Here is a 16,592-nt window from a genome sequence, read left to right as displayed (position 1 = left end):
AAAATAACCTGAGTTATCATTCACTACAATCTAGAACAGCCCTTGATTCATACTTCTGTGACTTGCACGATGCTGCCTCAAGGCACTGAGCAGTAACACATGAGCAACACCCTAACCACCTGGTACGAAGAATAAAAATTTTCTGTCTTAAAAACAAAATCTGTTCCAAAATGCAGCTATGAAGCAGGCTTTAAAAGCCAGCTAGACAAGTTAAACAAGAAATGAGCAAACGGCAACTTAAAATCATGCCCACAAATTTCTAGATATTGTACTGATTAAAATGGTTAACTCAAAACCTTACTATGTTAACTTGCTTACTTTTGTCGACAATAAATATACAGTATCTCATCTTATAGAATTTATCAGAATTAATTCTAATACTTTGAGGATTATATTGTTCTTCCACTACTTGAAGAAACTGAGGCAAAGGAAAAACAGTGACTTTTCCAAGGTGTGAAACAGAAACAGGATTATCAAACAGATTTTCTGTACATTTACCTGCTATTCAAAGGTACAATTGACATTTATTTAAAAAACCTAGCGGTATTTGCTGTAGCATGGGTTCAACATGCAAGTATTTGCACCTGTAGAAAGCAGTAATTACAGCCTGGATCACGCTAACCACTGCCAACCACTAGGATGCTTTTACTTTGGAGAACTATAGGCCAGTGAGGATTAACTACTGAAACCAGTGGCAAGCTTGGCACACAGACATCTGAGCTGGCATGTAGCAACAATTATCTGCAATGCTTTTAAAAATGGATATGGCCTCAGCGGCAAAAAAAAAAAAAAAAAAAAATTGTATTATTGCCACAGTTTATTAGGAACGAGGAATATCTTTGGGCTTTATGTTTAATAAACACAGAGACAAACGAGCAACGAAATTCGTTGCAGGAAGAATGTCTAACTGGAGTACAGTGGTACCAGATATGGAAAACACTGAAATGTTACCAAGGTAAGGCATTTTAAAAAAGTGGTAAGTCTTCCCTGAGAATTAGACATATGTTTGAACTCCTCCGCTAGGGTTCATTTGAATTTGCTTCATAATTACTCCAGCTATGTTTTTGTGTTTTAGTGTGCATAAATACATATTCCTACGTGATTACGGCCCACGGTAATGCAAACAGTTAAACTCTCTGACAAGGGGAGAAATAAAGATTTCAAAAGTGGCAGGAGAGTATCTGCTCATTTCAAATACATGATTATCTTCCCAGATTTCAAAAGGAAAGGCCTTTATGGGCGCAGAAATATGCATGTGAATAGAAACACGCTGAAAAGTCTCAGCTCTCAGGTATAATGCTTTGCAGTTAGAGAGGCGTAAGACGGGAGAACTTTCGATTCCCTCTGACACGCTGAAAGAGCGCTGAGCGTGCCACCAGCCTTGGGCTATCCCTTCCCCTCTCCAAACCAAAGGCTCTCCACCACTTTTGCCAAGCTGCCTGCCCGTCCTGATTCAAGACGATGAGAGCCACAAGCAGGCAGCCCAACTGGACCCACTGCACAGGTTATCAGCCACGGGACCCACAAACAGGCCAAAAACCAGCTCTGTAAAACAGAACAGAGGAAGAAAGAGGAAGCCTTCACCTCTGAAATATCAGTGTAAAGATCACACATATTTTTGCAGGAAGGCTCTCACAAATACAGAGCTACAGAGCTGCGATGCCAGCTGTCTGTTCCTTCTCTTTTGAAGGAATGGGGAGCTGGGGATTTTAAAGGAATCTGGGTAATGCACAAGACAAATTGGTTTTGCTCTCTTCAAAGCAAAACCTTCAACTGAAAAGAAGTTGTCACCAGACTTGTCACCGAGTCCATTATTGTGATTTTCTCCCCTTCTCTCCAATTTTTTTCCTACAGCCCTCCTCCTCGTCTTGAATTTGAGCTCCTTCTCCCACCTTTAGAGCTCGCAGGTTGGTTGCAGGGAGCTTCGCGGGTTAATGCAATGCAGAAAAAACTGTGCTTAACCTTTCACTCCTGCAACAGAGCCTGGCCAAAGCTGAGATCCACGTCACAAAATCCGATGCATTTACCTTCCCCTCTCTGTTTGCTGTGGGATTAAATCCTGGCCATGCCCTAAGAGTTTGGTTCAGCTCCTCCTGTGGCTGGACTCTCCCTGATGCTAAGAATATTGCCACGCGTGCTCCTGGATAGGACTTGATCCCTTGCACACAAGAAGCTCCGATGAGGACGACGATAATACCTGCAGCAGGGGCAGAACGCCAGCCAAAACCCAATTTTCTCAGATGTGGTGTAACTGTGTCCTTTCCCCCAAGGTTTCCTGAAGAACAGCACGCTCAGTGCTTATTTACCATAAAGAATTAGGAACGAGAATTAAATTCGCTGTCCCTTTTCCCTACATGCACTTACAGACAAATGGCGAACCATCCAAACTTCGCATGAGAAAGGATGTGTCTGAATCACAGCTCACTGTTCAGCGAACCTAAAAGAGCCTCCCGAAATCCATCAGCTGCCAGATGTAAATGGCCCTTCCCTTGCGCTCCACCTTGGTGCCTCTGTGCTGAGCCGAGCCCTCGCTCCAACCGAAGGCCAAGTTATTAAGAAATTGTTTGTTGCCTTAGATTGGATTGATCATTCATTTCCCAAATTCCTTTTCCCATCATTTACTCATTATACGCCTCCTCCTGATGTAAGAGGACATTTATTAGCTCCTGCATTTATTGTGCTGGCAAATGGAAACATTCTGCAGCATTTCCTGGGGATTCTCTCATTTATCTATCAGTTACGGGACTGAAGTATTTTTAGGGGCAGAAAAATTAAAATATCACTCAGAGTGACAGCAGTGAAAATGAAGTCAGTGTGTGCTTGGGAAGGCTATTTCAGCCTTCAGCTTTACCAGACGATTTACAAAAAACGCAGGGCAACATTTCATATAAACGTTATTGCTTTGTAATGAGAAAAATTACTAACTACTGCTTAGGCAGAAAAGTGAATGTTTTAAAAAAGAAAGGCTGCTCAGAGAATGTTTTAATGCATATAAGTCACTGATACTCCTCTAAATAGGTGTATTTAAATAGAGTACTTCTTGTTTTCAAAGGCACAAAAGAGAGGGAACAGAAAACAAGTGAAAACAGGGACTGATCTGTATCCTGCTTCTTCACATCCCTGCTCAGCTTGCCCAAAAGCAAAATCACTGGGCCATTCGAAACCAGTATGTAATATATTAGAAAGCTAAATACTTTCAAGGGAATACGTATCTGTTAGATTCCCAGGTAAGACAAAGAGACTAAAGAATTGCTCAATTATTCATAGTATAACCAGTAAAACCTTTAAAAGAAATCCTAAAATTCAGTATTTTGCCTGTCACATGATTCCATTTACAGTTGCGGTATTTTCTAAATGTTACCCTGACAAAGAAATCCAAGTTGTTTTAAACCCATTGTTAACTTAGTACAGCTTTTGTACCAAATCTTCATCTTCTGGAAGGAAAGAGGGTGGGAGGAGGGAACAGACCTGGGAAAAATGAAAGCCGCTTATTCATTAACCACACATATGTTAAAACATTTTGCCATACCCTACGAAATGCGATAAACACTGCCTTTTGACATTCAAATGACAAATTTATTTGGTTTGTTCCCTTTTGCCTATTTAAACATTCTCTCTCGTGACACTTTTCTTTCCTCCTCAGGAAGGGGAAGGGGAAAAGCACAGCTGAAACTATCAAGAAAAACAGATGCAGACACAATCACTAAGGGTGACTTAGGCAATGCTGGCGTGTTTACGCTTAAACTGTATGCATCCACTGATTTGTATTCATTAAAGAGAGCGGGGCTGGATGAACAAACCTCTTAGGCTGACGAGGACTCAGCATGTGCTCGTGGGGGACAGCCATCCCGGGGAGAGATGCGCTCGCTCTCCACCGCACTGCGGTCAGGTCCCGCTCGCTGCCTTTTCCAGCCCTTACATCAGACACAGCCAGCGAAAAGGAAGGGAAAAGGTGTTCTCCAGTTCTCCTGATGCAATGCTTTCACACGTGGGAATGAAGAGAGAGACCAAAGGAGCTGCCCAACATGCTGCTTTGGTTTCTTTGGTATTGCCCTGCATGCTCCCACTGTCTCATATTTTATCCTCATCTGCGTTTTTTATTCATAGGATGAACACACGCGTATGTGTTCAGACTCAGCAAGCACCAAGATTCAAGCAGCTTTAACACAAACTGAAACAATCGCAGAGAAAAACATTGATTAGCAATGACCAGTTATCATGGGAGCACGAATAAATCCCTATCGTTAAAACACGGTAGGAGGCCAGTAAATGCTGAGATCCAGAGCGATGATAATGGTATAACAGAGGAAGAGTTAACAAACATGTGTGATTCAAGCACTGAGGATGTAAAAGCTGCAGGACCAGAGCGGGGTTTATAAAGAAATCATCTTTACAAAGCTACACAACAGTCAGGTAAACATAGGGCACTACATAAATAGCCATTTCATGAAAAACGGTATTTCACTGTTTCTTAGGTCAGTAAATCCCATATTAATTATGAAAACCTCTAAGAGTTTGAACTTTAGAGGTTTTGAGCATCCACATTTCCAATAAAAGTCCCTGCTCAACCATTCAGAAAGCTCTACCCAACCTCTCCAAGCACACACCTGTGAAACACACACAGAGTTTGGTTTTACCTTGGATCTGAAAACTGGAATTTCACTTGGGAAGAAACACCACCCTCCCTACCTCAGGAAATGTCAGTGCAGAAACTCTGTAGGAAAGGACACTGGGGTAGCCTGTAGGCTAAGAGAGAGACTTCAGCATGATTTTAAAACAGCACTGTAGGCCCCAAAGCACAATGAAATAAAGCAGAAAGAGTGGAAGCTTGAGGTTGCCTATAAAAATAAACAGCATCAGATGAAAGGACGGTAACTCTTATGAGGTTAGCTCTAGCTGAGACTAGAGGTGCAATATCAAAGTCAGCTCTGACCAGCGATGCGAGAAAAATGTTCTAAACCAAAAACTACTCAGGAGAAAGTTGCAAGAACAATGATGGCTTAGAGAAATACACTAATGGAAATAAAATAAAGAAAAAAGCACAACTGCATTACAAGGAGCAGTGCGCATTTGAAAAAAGTCTTGAAAGCTCACACAGAGTCTCAGCAGCATCGATGTATTGAAGTTATGATTTTACATCCAGCATACTGTAATCCCTAGGTCTTCCACACATTTTTACAAAATGTGTAAGCATGGAACTATCCACCTTTTGCTCCAAACTGAAAGTCTGGAGTACCACAGAAAAGGGAAAAGGGAAAAAAAGGGAAAAGGGAAGAGGGAAAAAAAGGGAAAAGCGAAGAGGGAAAAAAAGGTAAGAGGAAAAAAAGGGGAAAGGGGAAAAGGGAAAAGGGAAAAGGGAAAAGGGAAAAGGGAAAAGGGAAAAGGGAAAAGGGAAAAGGGAAAAGGGAAAAGGGAAAAGGGAAAAGGGAAAAGGGAAAAGGGAAAAGGGAAAAGGGAAAAGGGAAACCATCCCCAAACATGGTTTTGCACATGTGGAATAAGCAAAAAAGGATTGCAAACAAACTATATGGAATTGCTGGCTACATGTTAACGGTTATCAAGCATCTTACTGCACAGGGAGAAAAGCCTGGTATATTACTTATCACACTTGGTTTTCTGTCTCCATTTATCTAAAGACACACATGCAGAATGGAAAAATAATCTATAAACAAACATTTAGAGAAACATTAATACCTACTATTCAGCGTGGAACAACTCGTTAGTTTGTTATTAAGCAGCATTTCAGCATTGCTATTGATTGGAGATGTGATAGGGAAAGATGAGACTGAAAGGGGCATTTTTTAATAGGAAAATGTCTCTGAACAAACATTTTCAGTGGTTTTAGGGAAAAAAAAGGATGGGTATGTATTTAATAACTAATATACATATTAGCTGCTTATTCAAAAACAGTAAATAAAAGGTAATGAGCAGAAAAAAAAATCAAGGCTTAAAAACAATTATTTGGAATAATGATTGTGGCTCAGCAAGATACGGAGGTAGTGCATTAATGCAGAGCTCCAGTCACAAGGCTACAGCTCCGTCTGTCTTTGTCAATCAGGTTGAGGTTTCAGATATTGTAATTGGTAGCAAGTTTCCTAATCTCAACCTGCCAGGCAAGAAGCGCTCCACAAAAGCTCCATCCCCAAAATATAATGAAATTTGAAGAGAGAAATTTTCTAATATTGGCAACATGAAGCAAGATCACAGGTTGGGTTGACAGCTTTATTATGCTAAACTGACAAAAACATTATGCTTTGGTCAATACTAAGAAGGGGGGGGATTCATGAGCAGTATGGAAATACAAAGCATCGGGAAACTATCACGAACTCCTACTTTTATCTCATTGGTGCAGCACATGAGCTCAGGCATAGGAAAGTCTCCTGGCCCAAGCACAAAATGAGAAATTAATGTACCTTGATTCTACTCTCAGGTCTCCTGCTGCACTGATTCGGGCAAAACTGCAAGAACTCTCTGTTGCAGTTGAATATCCATTTAAAAAAAAAAAAAAAAAAAGACACCAAAATCCCAAAATCATTATTAATGAATTATATTATCTCTGCAGGGTTATGGTATGATATACTGTACTATTCATCCAGTGGAAGCCATAATATATTTTATTGATCTACCTGAAAAGTGTTTGGAAGTAAGTGTTTGACCTTTTACTTTTCCTCTTATTCTTGAAGTCGGTTGAGGAGACTGAACTCAAGTACAGCTGGTAGATTAACATGATGCGTAGGTGGTTTTGTTACACAGACAGAACCATCTACTCAGACAAATACCAATGAAAGCTTTTCCCCATATCTGCAGTTCTAAAAGAGAGCCCCAGCTTGTCAGGTCTGGATAATTTTTGTTAGGTAAGTGTCCTTACGGCTCTTTGAGGGGGAAAAAGAAACTAAACTGAGGTTAAAATTCAATTTTGTTAAGCAATACAGCATTGGTAATGCCCACTTTGATTTTAAAGACGTCTGTTAACTGCCTTGCAACAAGTTTTTTCAGAAATACTGGTTTGGTTTGGTCAAAGCCAACACAGGCATTACTGGAAGCATCAGTTTAAATCCAGCAGAGGCAAGAAAAAGACCAGGCATTTTCAGCCATACCACATTTACCAAAATCACTTCTCTAGACAGAGAACTATGAAGCATCTCCACAGGGGCAAACTGTGGAGAAACTCTGCAAGCTGGGGAAGTCCTAGGAGATTCCTTTATGGAACATGCTCTCAAAAAAAAAAAAGTGGCATCCTATATCAAAGCTTCTACCAAGAGGTTATTTTACTCATCTGTGGTAAAAAGGATGTCAATTACAATGCGAACATAAACAATAGTGGTTATTCATATGCATTATGTTTAGAACAGAAGTCTGTTGGGCCAGTACTTTGCATTGCAATGGACAATTTGGAAAAGCCTACTGGTATTCCGGGTGTCCAACAAAGAAAGCAGGCATTGCATTTAATCAACAAGTACAACTTAGCAAGTCTGTCAGCAATGTGCTAGAGGTAATTCCATTTCTTCATGGGAACAATGACAAAAGGTTTACTGAGCTTTCTCTGTGCCTCCCCTAAGAGCTCAGTACCAAGTATCATCAGCCCAAACCTTTTTCTGCTTTGCGAGATGCAGCCTGAAGTCTTCAAACACTGTACCTACATCACTGCTATTTGATTTTGAAAGACATGAAAGAATGCAGTACAAATGTGTGGAGTGTAAACATGTTTGCTCTGCTGAATACAAACTTCTAAACACAAGAGGTGAGAGCAGAATCAACTTCTGGTTATGAAATTTTTGCCGATACAGTCATGCAAGATCCGAGAAAATAAACAGACTGATAACTTAAAACAAATAGAAACAAAAATGTTTAAACTGCTGAAATACATTGTAGGAAATTAAAATGTTTGGAGCTATTCTACCGCTTTATAACAGTCCCCCTCTGTTATCTACATCTTGCAAACCACAGTTTACAAAAAAACACAGTAAACAGATTCTGATTATTTAGTTGTTGAGACTTTGAAAAGGTAAACAAGATTCTGAAGCATCTGAACAAATGTGAAACTCGCATTGTTTGCACCACAGCACTTATGTTCATTATAAATACATACAAAAAGCCAATACTTGGCTGTGAAGCTGAACTGTATGTTATCTCCTTTTCTGAGCACTGGGTCTATCACTGCAAAGCACACTGGTCCATTTTAAGCCTTGAATAGAAAAAAAGGAAGAGATCATTAAATTATAATTTTCCCTGCACAATTGGTATAAGCATTTCCTACCAACAGGATTAGCATGAACACAAGATCCCAGAATAAAGCCGCTCAGCAGTGAGGATGGCAGTTTAGTGTCTAGTAAATTTGATTTCTCTGAAAATCCTGACACATCATAATAGCAAAATCCTATTTACTGTAGCAAGCAGGATGGATAATACTATTTAACACCTGGTATAGTATGTGCCATCAGCTCACAGCTTCGTGCTCTGTGTGCTCGTCTTACCTTAAGGTTAATGCTCCTTGACAGCCTACATGGTAAGTAGAATCCCCAAATTAAGTGCCGAACCTACGATTTGCAAATTCTTCCTCAAAATTTAAGTCATGAAAAAAATGGATGCAGATAAGAGGATCACATTTGCAGAACTTATGTCTATATTCTCAGGCTCTGATCTGGCAGTGAGCCTTGCATAATGCAGGAGGCTCCCTCCACAACGGCCACTGAAGTCAGCACGGGGATGCACAGAAATTACAGAATTGGCAAAGAAGGAACTATTGGGAGCAATGACCTGTTGACTACTAAACCTGGGGAGTACCTAACATAATGCTGAAGCCTCCAAATGCTAACAGAATAGAATTCTTATTTCCTTGCACAGTATGCATATTCACATGCATACTAACCAATATTCACTGAAAGTATTTCTAGGAAACTTGCAAGCATAGAAGCTTAGCCTGAGTGAGAAATATCCTTCCTAATATTGGGATACGCGTCTTGCTCATTCACATAGATAAACTAAGTAGGTGTGTCATACAGCAGCCTATTAAAATTAATTTCCTTCTGCTCCTATGACTAGAGGCATGATTCTCCTAATGACGCATAATAGTATTATGAAGCAGTGTAACATGCAAATAGTTGGGTTTTGCTGAAGAAAGCTTGAATTAGAGAGTTGCATCACTCTCGAGAAGCTGCACACCGTGTTGTGAATGCCTGCAAAATGCCAGAACCATAGGCAGAATGCATTTCCCATGCATTAAAAACACTCTAAAGCAAAAGCAACCGGGTGAAGGAATGACAGGGTGTCAGCTGCTCTGCAGACAAAATTAATGCAACAGTTGATGTGGGCTGGAACCTACATATCACAGTGACACTAGGGATCCAGAGGTAGTTATAAAGTCTACGGCCACTGGGGCTTGGAATTCACATGTAAAAGAGTGACATAGTGGAAGGATGATGGACGTGGAGAAGCTGAACAGAAAAATGATGAACACAACAGGACAGAAATGTGTGTGTGTGTGTGTGTGTGTGCACGTGCACTTGAGACAATGTTAGAGAAAGGCCACAGCATTGCTGTGCAGCTCAGTACCTTGAAGAAGCTGAGACGTTAGTTCTCCCTTTTCTTGATCCACTATTTTAAAAGGAAAATCTAATGGCTTAAAATACCACTAAAGCGAGCTTATTATAGTAAATAATTGAAATAATATAAAACACACATACGAAACAATTTGAACACTGCTATCTGACCCTCTGTTTATTTGCTTTAGTCAAGAAGCACCATTAGCCTATAAACAGACAACAAAGACCACAGACAAATTTTTCTCAAAGCTTAACGTGTGAACTCTTAAATAACAGCTTTGCACCCTAGTCAGATATACAGTATGAGAAGGTTGTTCCTTAACTCCTTTGTGAAACTATCTCATTTTGTTTTGCTGCCATGGAGCACCTAATAACTCACAGCTTATGTGCCATTTTTGACCTAGAAACACCAGCAGCTGTTAGGGGAATCGCTGGGTTTTGGGAAACTATAAAAAGGTTTTTAGCACATAAACCAAATTTATGAACAGATACTGCCCTGGAGAATAGAATTGTTTATGTTTTAGTATCACAGCCGTCACTTGTGCACAGTTACTTTGTCCTGTATTAATCCCCTGAAAAGGTTGAGCATCTTCACTCAGTCACTGAAATATTTTATAATTGACAGACTTCATCTGGCACTGAATATGTATAATAATTTTCTCCATAAGGAGCACGCTGTGCTGACACTAGTCTGTTCTGTTGTCGTCTTCCTTTATTATCAATGTCTGCATTGTTTTTTCAGCAGCATTGAAGAACACAAATATGAAGCTTCTAACTGAAAAAAGCTAGGTAATCAAAAAGCCAATTAATCATACAGATGAGCTCTGACATTCAGTGATGCAACAGACAGAAATACCACATATGCGTAACTGCAGTATTTTTAAAGTGTGCTTATTTGATGTAAGAATGATCTGAGAATGTAATCAGCATTCTTTGTCACAGGTGACAGACCAATATTGCACATTTCCTCGTACTGACATTACTCCTCTGAGCTCCACTTGCTCTGCTCCCACCTTACCTCCATTCTCATCTCCTCTCTGTTGAACCACATACTCTGACTTTGCGTACATTTCACTGAAATATGACAAGTTTAGGAACAAATATCCACCTGTTATTGCGCTCTGTAATTTCAAAAATATTAGGCTTTTCCAGGCCTTCTTTTTTTCTTAAAGCTCTATTTCCATCCCAATGCTCAAAAAATCACCAATACTGAAACTTCCAAACAACCTAAATAATAGCTGCAGGCACCAGCCTCAGTGAAGCCAGGATTGCAAACTGTACGACCTCTCTGCTTTTGTAGGTTTTCATTCTGTAATCTCTGCATCTCTGAAAAGTTCAAAGCCAGATGTGGAGCACAGAGTTCAGCTCCTCTCAGAGCTTGAACAACTTTCTTGTGTAGAAGAGATATGCACATGTACTTTGAAAACAAACCTGATGACAACTTCGCAAAGCCACAGTTCCTTGCCTGACAAATCAAATGTCAGAAGGAAAAGACTAGCCTTAATTACCACGGGAACTCAACTCTGAAGATGGAGCAAACATCGTCCATAGAATAAGACAGTCAATTCAGAACTGCCCGCTGTAGTCCTGGAGACTTGAAGTCCAAGAAGAGAAAGCAAGAGCTGGCAAAGATCAATTATTTCACATCACCCAGGGGACAATATTTCAGCAGGACTCAGACACAGGTACCTACAGTTCATTACCTCATTTGTATGCAGCAATGATATATTCACATGCATGTTAAAATAAAATTGTGACCACTGGACGTGGTCACTTAACAGTAGTAAGTGAAGGCACTGTACCGGCGACCTACTGTAATATTAAAAATAGCTAAGAATAAAAGCCTTATTTGCTGCATATCACATTGAAAAGGTAAAACAAAAGCTTTCCAGCAAAGAGTCATAGTTTATTACATGTCCTTTGCCATCAGTCACTCCAGCACTACTTTAACAATAAAATGGAAGAGCAATAACAAAGTGTACAGGTACAACCATGCCATGAAGACTCAGCTTGGGTGAGTTACTGCAGATGCTTTTGCCTCTAATACCAGCCCTTCAGTAAAGAATAAGGAAGGTATTTTGTGGGGTTTTTGTCTGAAGGATCTTCATTTTAACTGCACAAATAACATACAGTTTTAGAATCATTAAAATAATTTAACCTCCTCCTTTCAAACTATTTTTCATTGCCAAGAACATGACCTCATTAAAGTGATATTCAAAAAGGTTGATCAAAATAATGAGATGGTATCTGGTATGCCCCCATTTAAAATATTAATTAAGATCAATTATACACACTGATAATTCATGCAACATGCTCTTCTTTCTAATCCAGGAAAATAAGGGGTTTTCTTCTCTCTCTCCTGTTAAGCTGCATAAATGAATATATATCACATTAATACTGTTTTCAAAACTAACAAAAAAAATTGAACAATAAATAAGCTCAGGCAGAAGGAAAGAGAAGGAGGCAAATGTATTCAGGCTGAAGGTTACAACAAACCTGGGATCTAGAACATGATGACAATAACAATTAGTTTGAAAATAACATCCTATAAAATAGCACCCTATAAAGAATGAGAATGTTAACAGCAGTATGTTAAAGCACTTCTTATTAAATTCATTGTAAGCACTTCGCACAGCTTACCAAACTGTTTTATATAGTTTAGTCTCAAGCCTACTGCAAAAAAAAAGAAGATGCAGAAAAGCTTTTTAAACATGTCGTAAACAACTTGCAGTTAATGTCAAACTTCTCATGTGCAGGTAGGTTTGGAGGAACCACTAACTCTGCCCAACAAAGGCAACTGTGGGCCACAGCAAAAGCAGAAATTCAGTATGTATCTTCACAGTTCACGTGCAATTTTAAGATTGCTTGGTGATACTCATTCCCTTGCACCGGATCTTCATCTGTACTGTTGTAAAAGTAATCTGGTTAGGTTTATTTCCCTGTATATAACTATTGTGACAGATGAAATCTCATTGCAAATGTGAGAACTTAGTAAAGAAAACAACATTCTCAACATGAAAGCCTCCATCTTGGCAATATTAAGCCAGAAATAGCAGCAGTTAATACCAAAAACAAAACAAACGAACAAAAAAACAACCTCTGGCCAGTTTTATCTTTATCTCCTTAGAAAAGTCATCTTGTTTAACAATAAACATAACCAGAAAGTCAGTAGCAGAAATGAACGGAAACCTCTTCATTAAAAGGGAAGGAAGGCTTACCCTTTCTTCCAGTCGAGCCAGCTGCTCTTTGTAGTAGGCATCATGCTTCTTCAGTTCTCTGTCTTTCTCTTCCAGCTGCTTGGCCTAAAAAAAGAAATAGAGAGATAAAACTGGATCAAGAAAGAGCATCACTCACAAAGCAAAACATCTACTATAAATTGTACCAGCAAGGAATATACAGTGATTGAAAACTGCAGTCTATTAGTTTTTGCCAAACACTACATTAATAAGATGATGATTGCTGCATTGAAAATGTAAAGAGATTGTCTATTGTACTGTTTTTTCCTTCCCTCCTCAACAGCTGTGCCATGGTTTGTTCAAATGTACTTGGACACGTCACAAAGACAGAACCAAGCGTACCATGCTGGGATGAAATTTTTATTAACTTTGCAGATCACTTCTGAACTTAGGGAAATGTACTCCAGCTACCGCACAGAGTACACGCAGAGTTTGATTATTTAACTTTCTTTGTAAATTAATTGTTACTAGGTGGACATTCTGACACAAGAATAGCCAAACTTGCATCTGTACATTTGTAGGCTGTGATAAGAAGATATTTTATTATTTTTTTAAGTATTCGGGGATACATTTAGCATGTGCTTAATGCTGAACATGCGAATGTTTGGAAGAACCAAATACTTATATATTTGCAAAAGCAAATCTAAAAAGTGTATCTAAAACTCTGCTGTCCTCTGTACTTAACAATTACTCTTCTGGGAACCCCTACATTGGCTGAAGTACCCAACTAGAGTAAGCTGGAATCCTTTACTGTGTGGTTACTCATGTGTCCAGTAACTTAAAATAATACAGAAGCATTGTGAATGTCTGTGTTTTCAATACCATTATGACTCGAGTATTCATGTAAGACACACTGTTTTCAGCACTATTGAGCAAGTCAACTTTTTTTTTGGCTTTTCATCTGTAGTATGCTCAAATATGTAGTATTATAGGGACCCATTATGAATTACAGAATACATTAAAACTACACACATACAGACCAAATACATATACACCTCAAGTATGAGTGCAAACACATTCCAGATAAATAATGTTTAATAATAAAGCATGTTCAGTGAATAAAAATTAACTATCAGTGGTCATTACCACAATTGCCTACTCAAAATTAGTCATTTATCTCCAACATACTTTCACCCAGGTACTGATACTACAGAGTTAACTGCAAATAGTTCCCCATTCTAGCAGCATCATGAAAAATGTGAAGTGTAAACTCTCACTACTAATGATGATACTTCCAGTCATGCTCACAGAAGCATGTCAGAAAACTTACTTATGCTACACATTGTGCTATGCTTGCTGTCTAGATACAGGGCTTCCCTTTGTCAAGATTTGTTTCTGCAGACAGATAAAGAATAAAATAAAAACTTTGGGGTTTGGGTTAGTCCTAACTTAAAAACTTACCTTTTTTTGTATCTCCTGAAGCATGCAAAAAAAAAAATCAAAATGTTCAAGTTAAATTTATTATATAATGGTGAAGAGAAGGAATGCAGAAAAATACATGCCTGTCAGGCATATCTGGAATGTAGAACAAGGCTAAAAACTATACATAAGATGTCTTTCATATGCAACTTCACAGAAAATGTCCCTGCTCATCAGAAAAGCACACAACCAAGTTGTAATGCTACTTGGATGAGTCAAACCTTGCTATTCCTCCACCATCCTTTCTTCAGTATAACACCGTGGAGCACATGCTGCAGCCCTGACCACCATCATTTAAATCCTTTATTCACTACAGAAAACTGATTACAGGTTTTTCCAAAGCTGATTACACTAAATATTCTACAATCTACCACGCTTCGTATTGATCATGGTTCTGCTTTTCCCAGATAATCCCTGTATCACCTCTCAAACCTGCATCTTGTCCTGGTTCAGACAAGGAAACAACTGAAAATTCATTGCAGGTTGCGCATCCCCAAACCACCCCCCTTTCAGATATTTAATCCTATGCTTCGATGCATCATCATGGTTACCCATATGCAGTCTTTTTATGCATAAACACCTCATGATCCCTCAAATATCTGCAAATTCGAGAACATGCCTTTTGTTCAAGCGCAGTTAAATAGGCCAGCGACAAAGAAATTGTAAAATTAATGTTCCATTCCTCTCCCAAGAACTTAGTAAAGTTTTACATCTTAGAATTCAGAAGTGTTTCACACGATTCTATCGATGACCTGAAACCAAGCAATAAAATTGATTTTGGAAAACCAGTAAGATACAATAAAAAAACGTGCAAGAGTGCTGTGATTTGATTCACGTGCCACATTTCTGACGATTCACAACAGCAGAAATGTTCAGGGTTTAAAAACACAACAGGTCAAGGGTACACTGTAACAACCAAGGAAATGAAAAGTCCCTGTGTCAGAAACCTGTCCTCTCCTCCAGGTCCAGCTGATCAATCAGAATCAATTCTCTCATCTCACAGAAAGAAAACAATAGCAGGAGATTAACGGATCCTTCCTCTCGCAGATAAAGATGAGGAGTGAAAGAATGAGAGGCAATCTTCGCAACTGCTGCAGACCATTTTATGAAGCAGACAAATCCCACTAGGTTCAATCAAAAAATCCAAACATCTTGTACAGCAATGATAAAAACATTGATTATGTTTAACACTCTGCCATCAGAGCAGAGCTAAAGACTGCACCATGCTACAGCTGCATTTCTGATTTATAGAAGAGCTTGCAGCTCTTCTGCATAGTTTTTGCATCTTTTATAAGAGCAAAATTATGTTTTATCCTTGTTATGTGGCTACTATTTTCAACCCAATTCCCAATATTCTGCATGTTAGTCCTTGCAGTGCTGAAGGATTTAAGACCCACTCATCGTAAAAGTTTATATCAGACTGGCTCCATCCATATTAACCATGGTTTAATGTCCTAATACTGTCATTGTTCCTATTGGTTTCCATATTTAATAGTGACCAGGTCACATGCACATCTAGTCTATTAAAAAACAAACACATGCCAACATGTGATTTTTTAATTTTACTTTTTATTAAAACTCTTCGCAGGCAAGTTAGGGCTAGCTTAGATCTTAGCTCTGAAAGTGTTTGAAAACTCTCAAGAAATTTCAACTGGACGAAGAAAAGCTCTCAGTGACTGACGTCTAGGAAAATGACATTCCTAGAAAAACACCCCCAAAAGCCTTAATAGGACATCACAAGTTGCCCAAAGTGTTTCATAAAACAGAAATATAGAGCACGGAAGCCGTGAAAGCTGAAGAAAAAGAACTAATGAAAAGTTTCCAGATCACAGTATATTGGTCAGGACCTCTCTGTAACTGAGGAACTCAAACAGAACACATTCATATAAAAATTACTTTAAAAACTCTGGAGTGTTGATTTTGACTAAATTACCATGAGACACGCTTGATAGTAAAGTATGCTTCAGGTCTCACACCATAGACAAGCATGTTTAAACTGGATCATTTAAGATACTGCATCTCCAAGTCATATACCTGCATTATCCTATTACATGGGTCAGCAGAAATAAAGGAAGGTAGAGAATGATGAAAAATGGATTAAACAGAATTAAAGCGCCATGAAACATTCCTATTTAAACAAAAATTTGAGTACATATAGGTAAAAACTAAAATTCTCTTAGAAAATACTGCTTTTCAGGTTCACATCTACTGATCTGTAATTTTCTCCTGTATAGATACAATAGATGTCTTAATTCTGAGACAGGTTTAAATTGGCAAAACTTTCCAGAGGACCTCCATGTGCCTCTGCGACCAAAGTCCTTTCACCTACATCGATCCTACTGATCAAAAACCATTCAAAATAGAGAACTGGATTTTTTTTTTTTTAAATTTTATT

The 16,592-nt window shown here is 38.8% G+C and overlaps 1 protein-coding gene across 5 annotated transcripts in view; it reads right to left on the bottom strand.

The window, feature by feature from the left end:
• CHCHD3 (coiled-coil-helix-coiled-coil-helix domain containing 3) overlaps positions 1–16,592 on the bottom strand; it is a 150,199-nt gene that overhangs the window by 42,703 nt on the left and 90,904 nt on the right. For 2 of the 5 annotated variants that reach the window (XM_040546108.1, XM_040546116.1), the window contains exons 5-6: positions 14,180–14,194; positions 12,761–12,844 (exon numbers count right to left, since the gene is read on the bottom strand). In XM_040546108.1, the coding sequence (XP_040402042.1) occupies positions 12,761–12,844; positions 14,180–14,194 (99 nt within the window). Of the gene's footprint in view, positions 1–8,164; positions 8,186–12,760; positions 12,845–14,179; positions 14,195–16,592 lie in introns of those variants that run through there. The other 3 variants (XM_040546124.1, XM_040546130.1, XM_040546140.1) reach the window with 2 other exon arrangements.

This window comes from Cygnus olor, chromosome 1 (assembly GCF_009769625.2).
Source record: "Cygnus olor isolate bCygOlo1 chromosome 1, bCygOlo1.pri.v2, whole genome shotgun sequence".
Lineage (NCBI taxonomy): Eukaryota > Metazoa > Chordata > Aves > Anseriformes > Anatidae > Cygnus > Cygnus olor.
The sequence above is the reverse complement of the archived record's forward strand: the minus strand, read 5'-3'. Positions and strand labels throughout refer to the sequence as shown.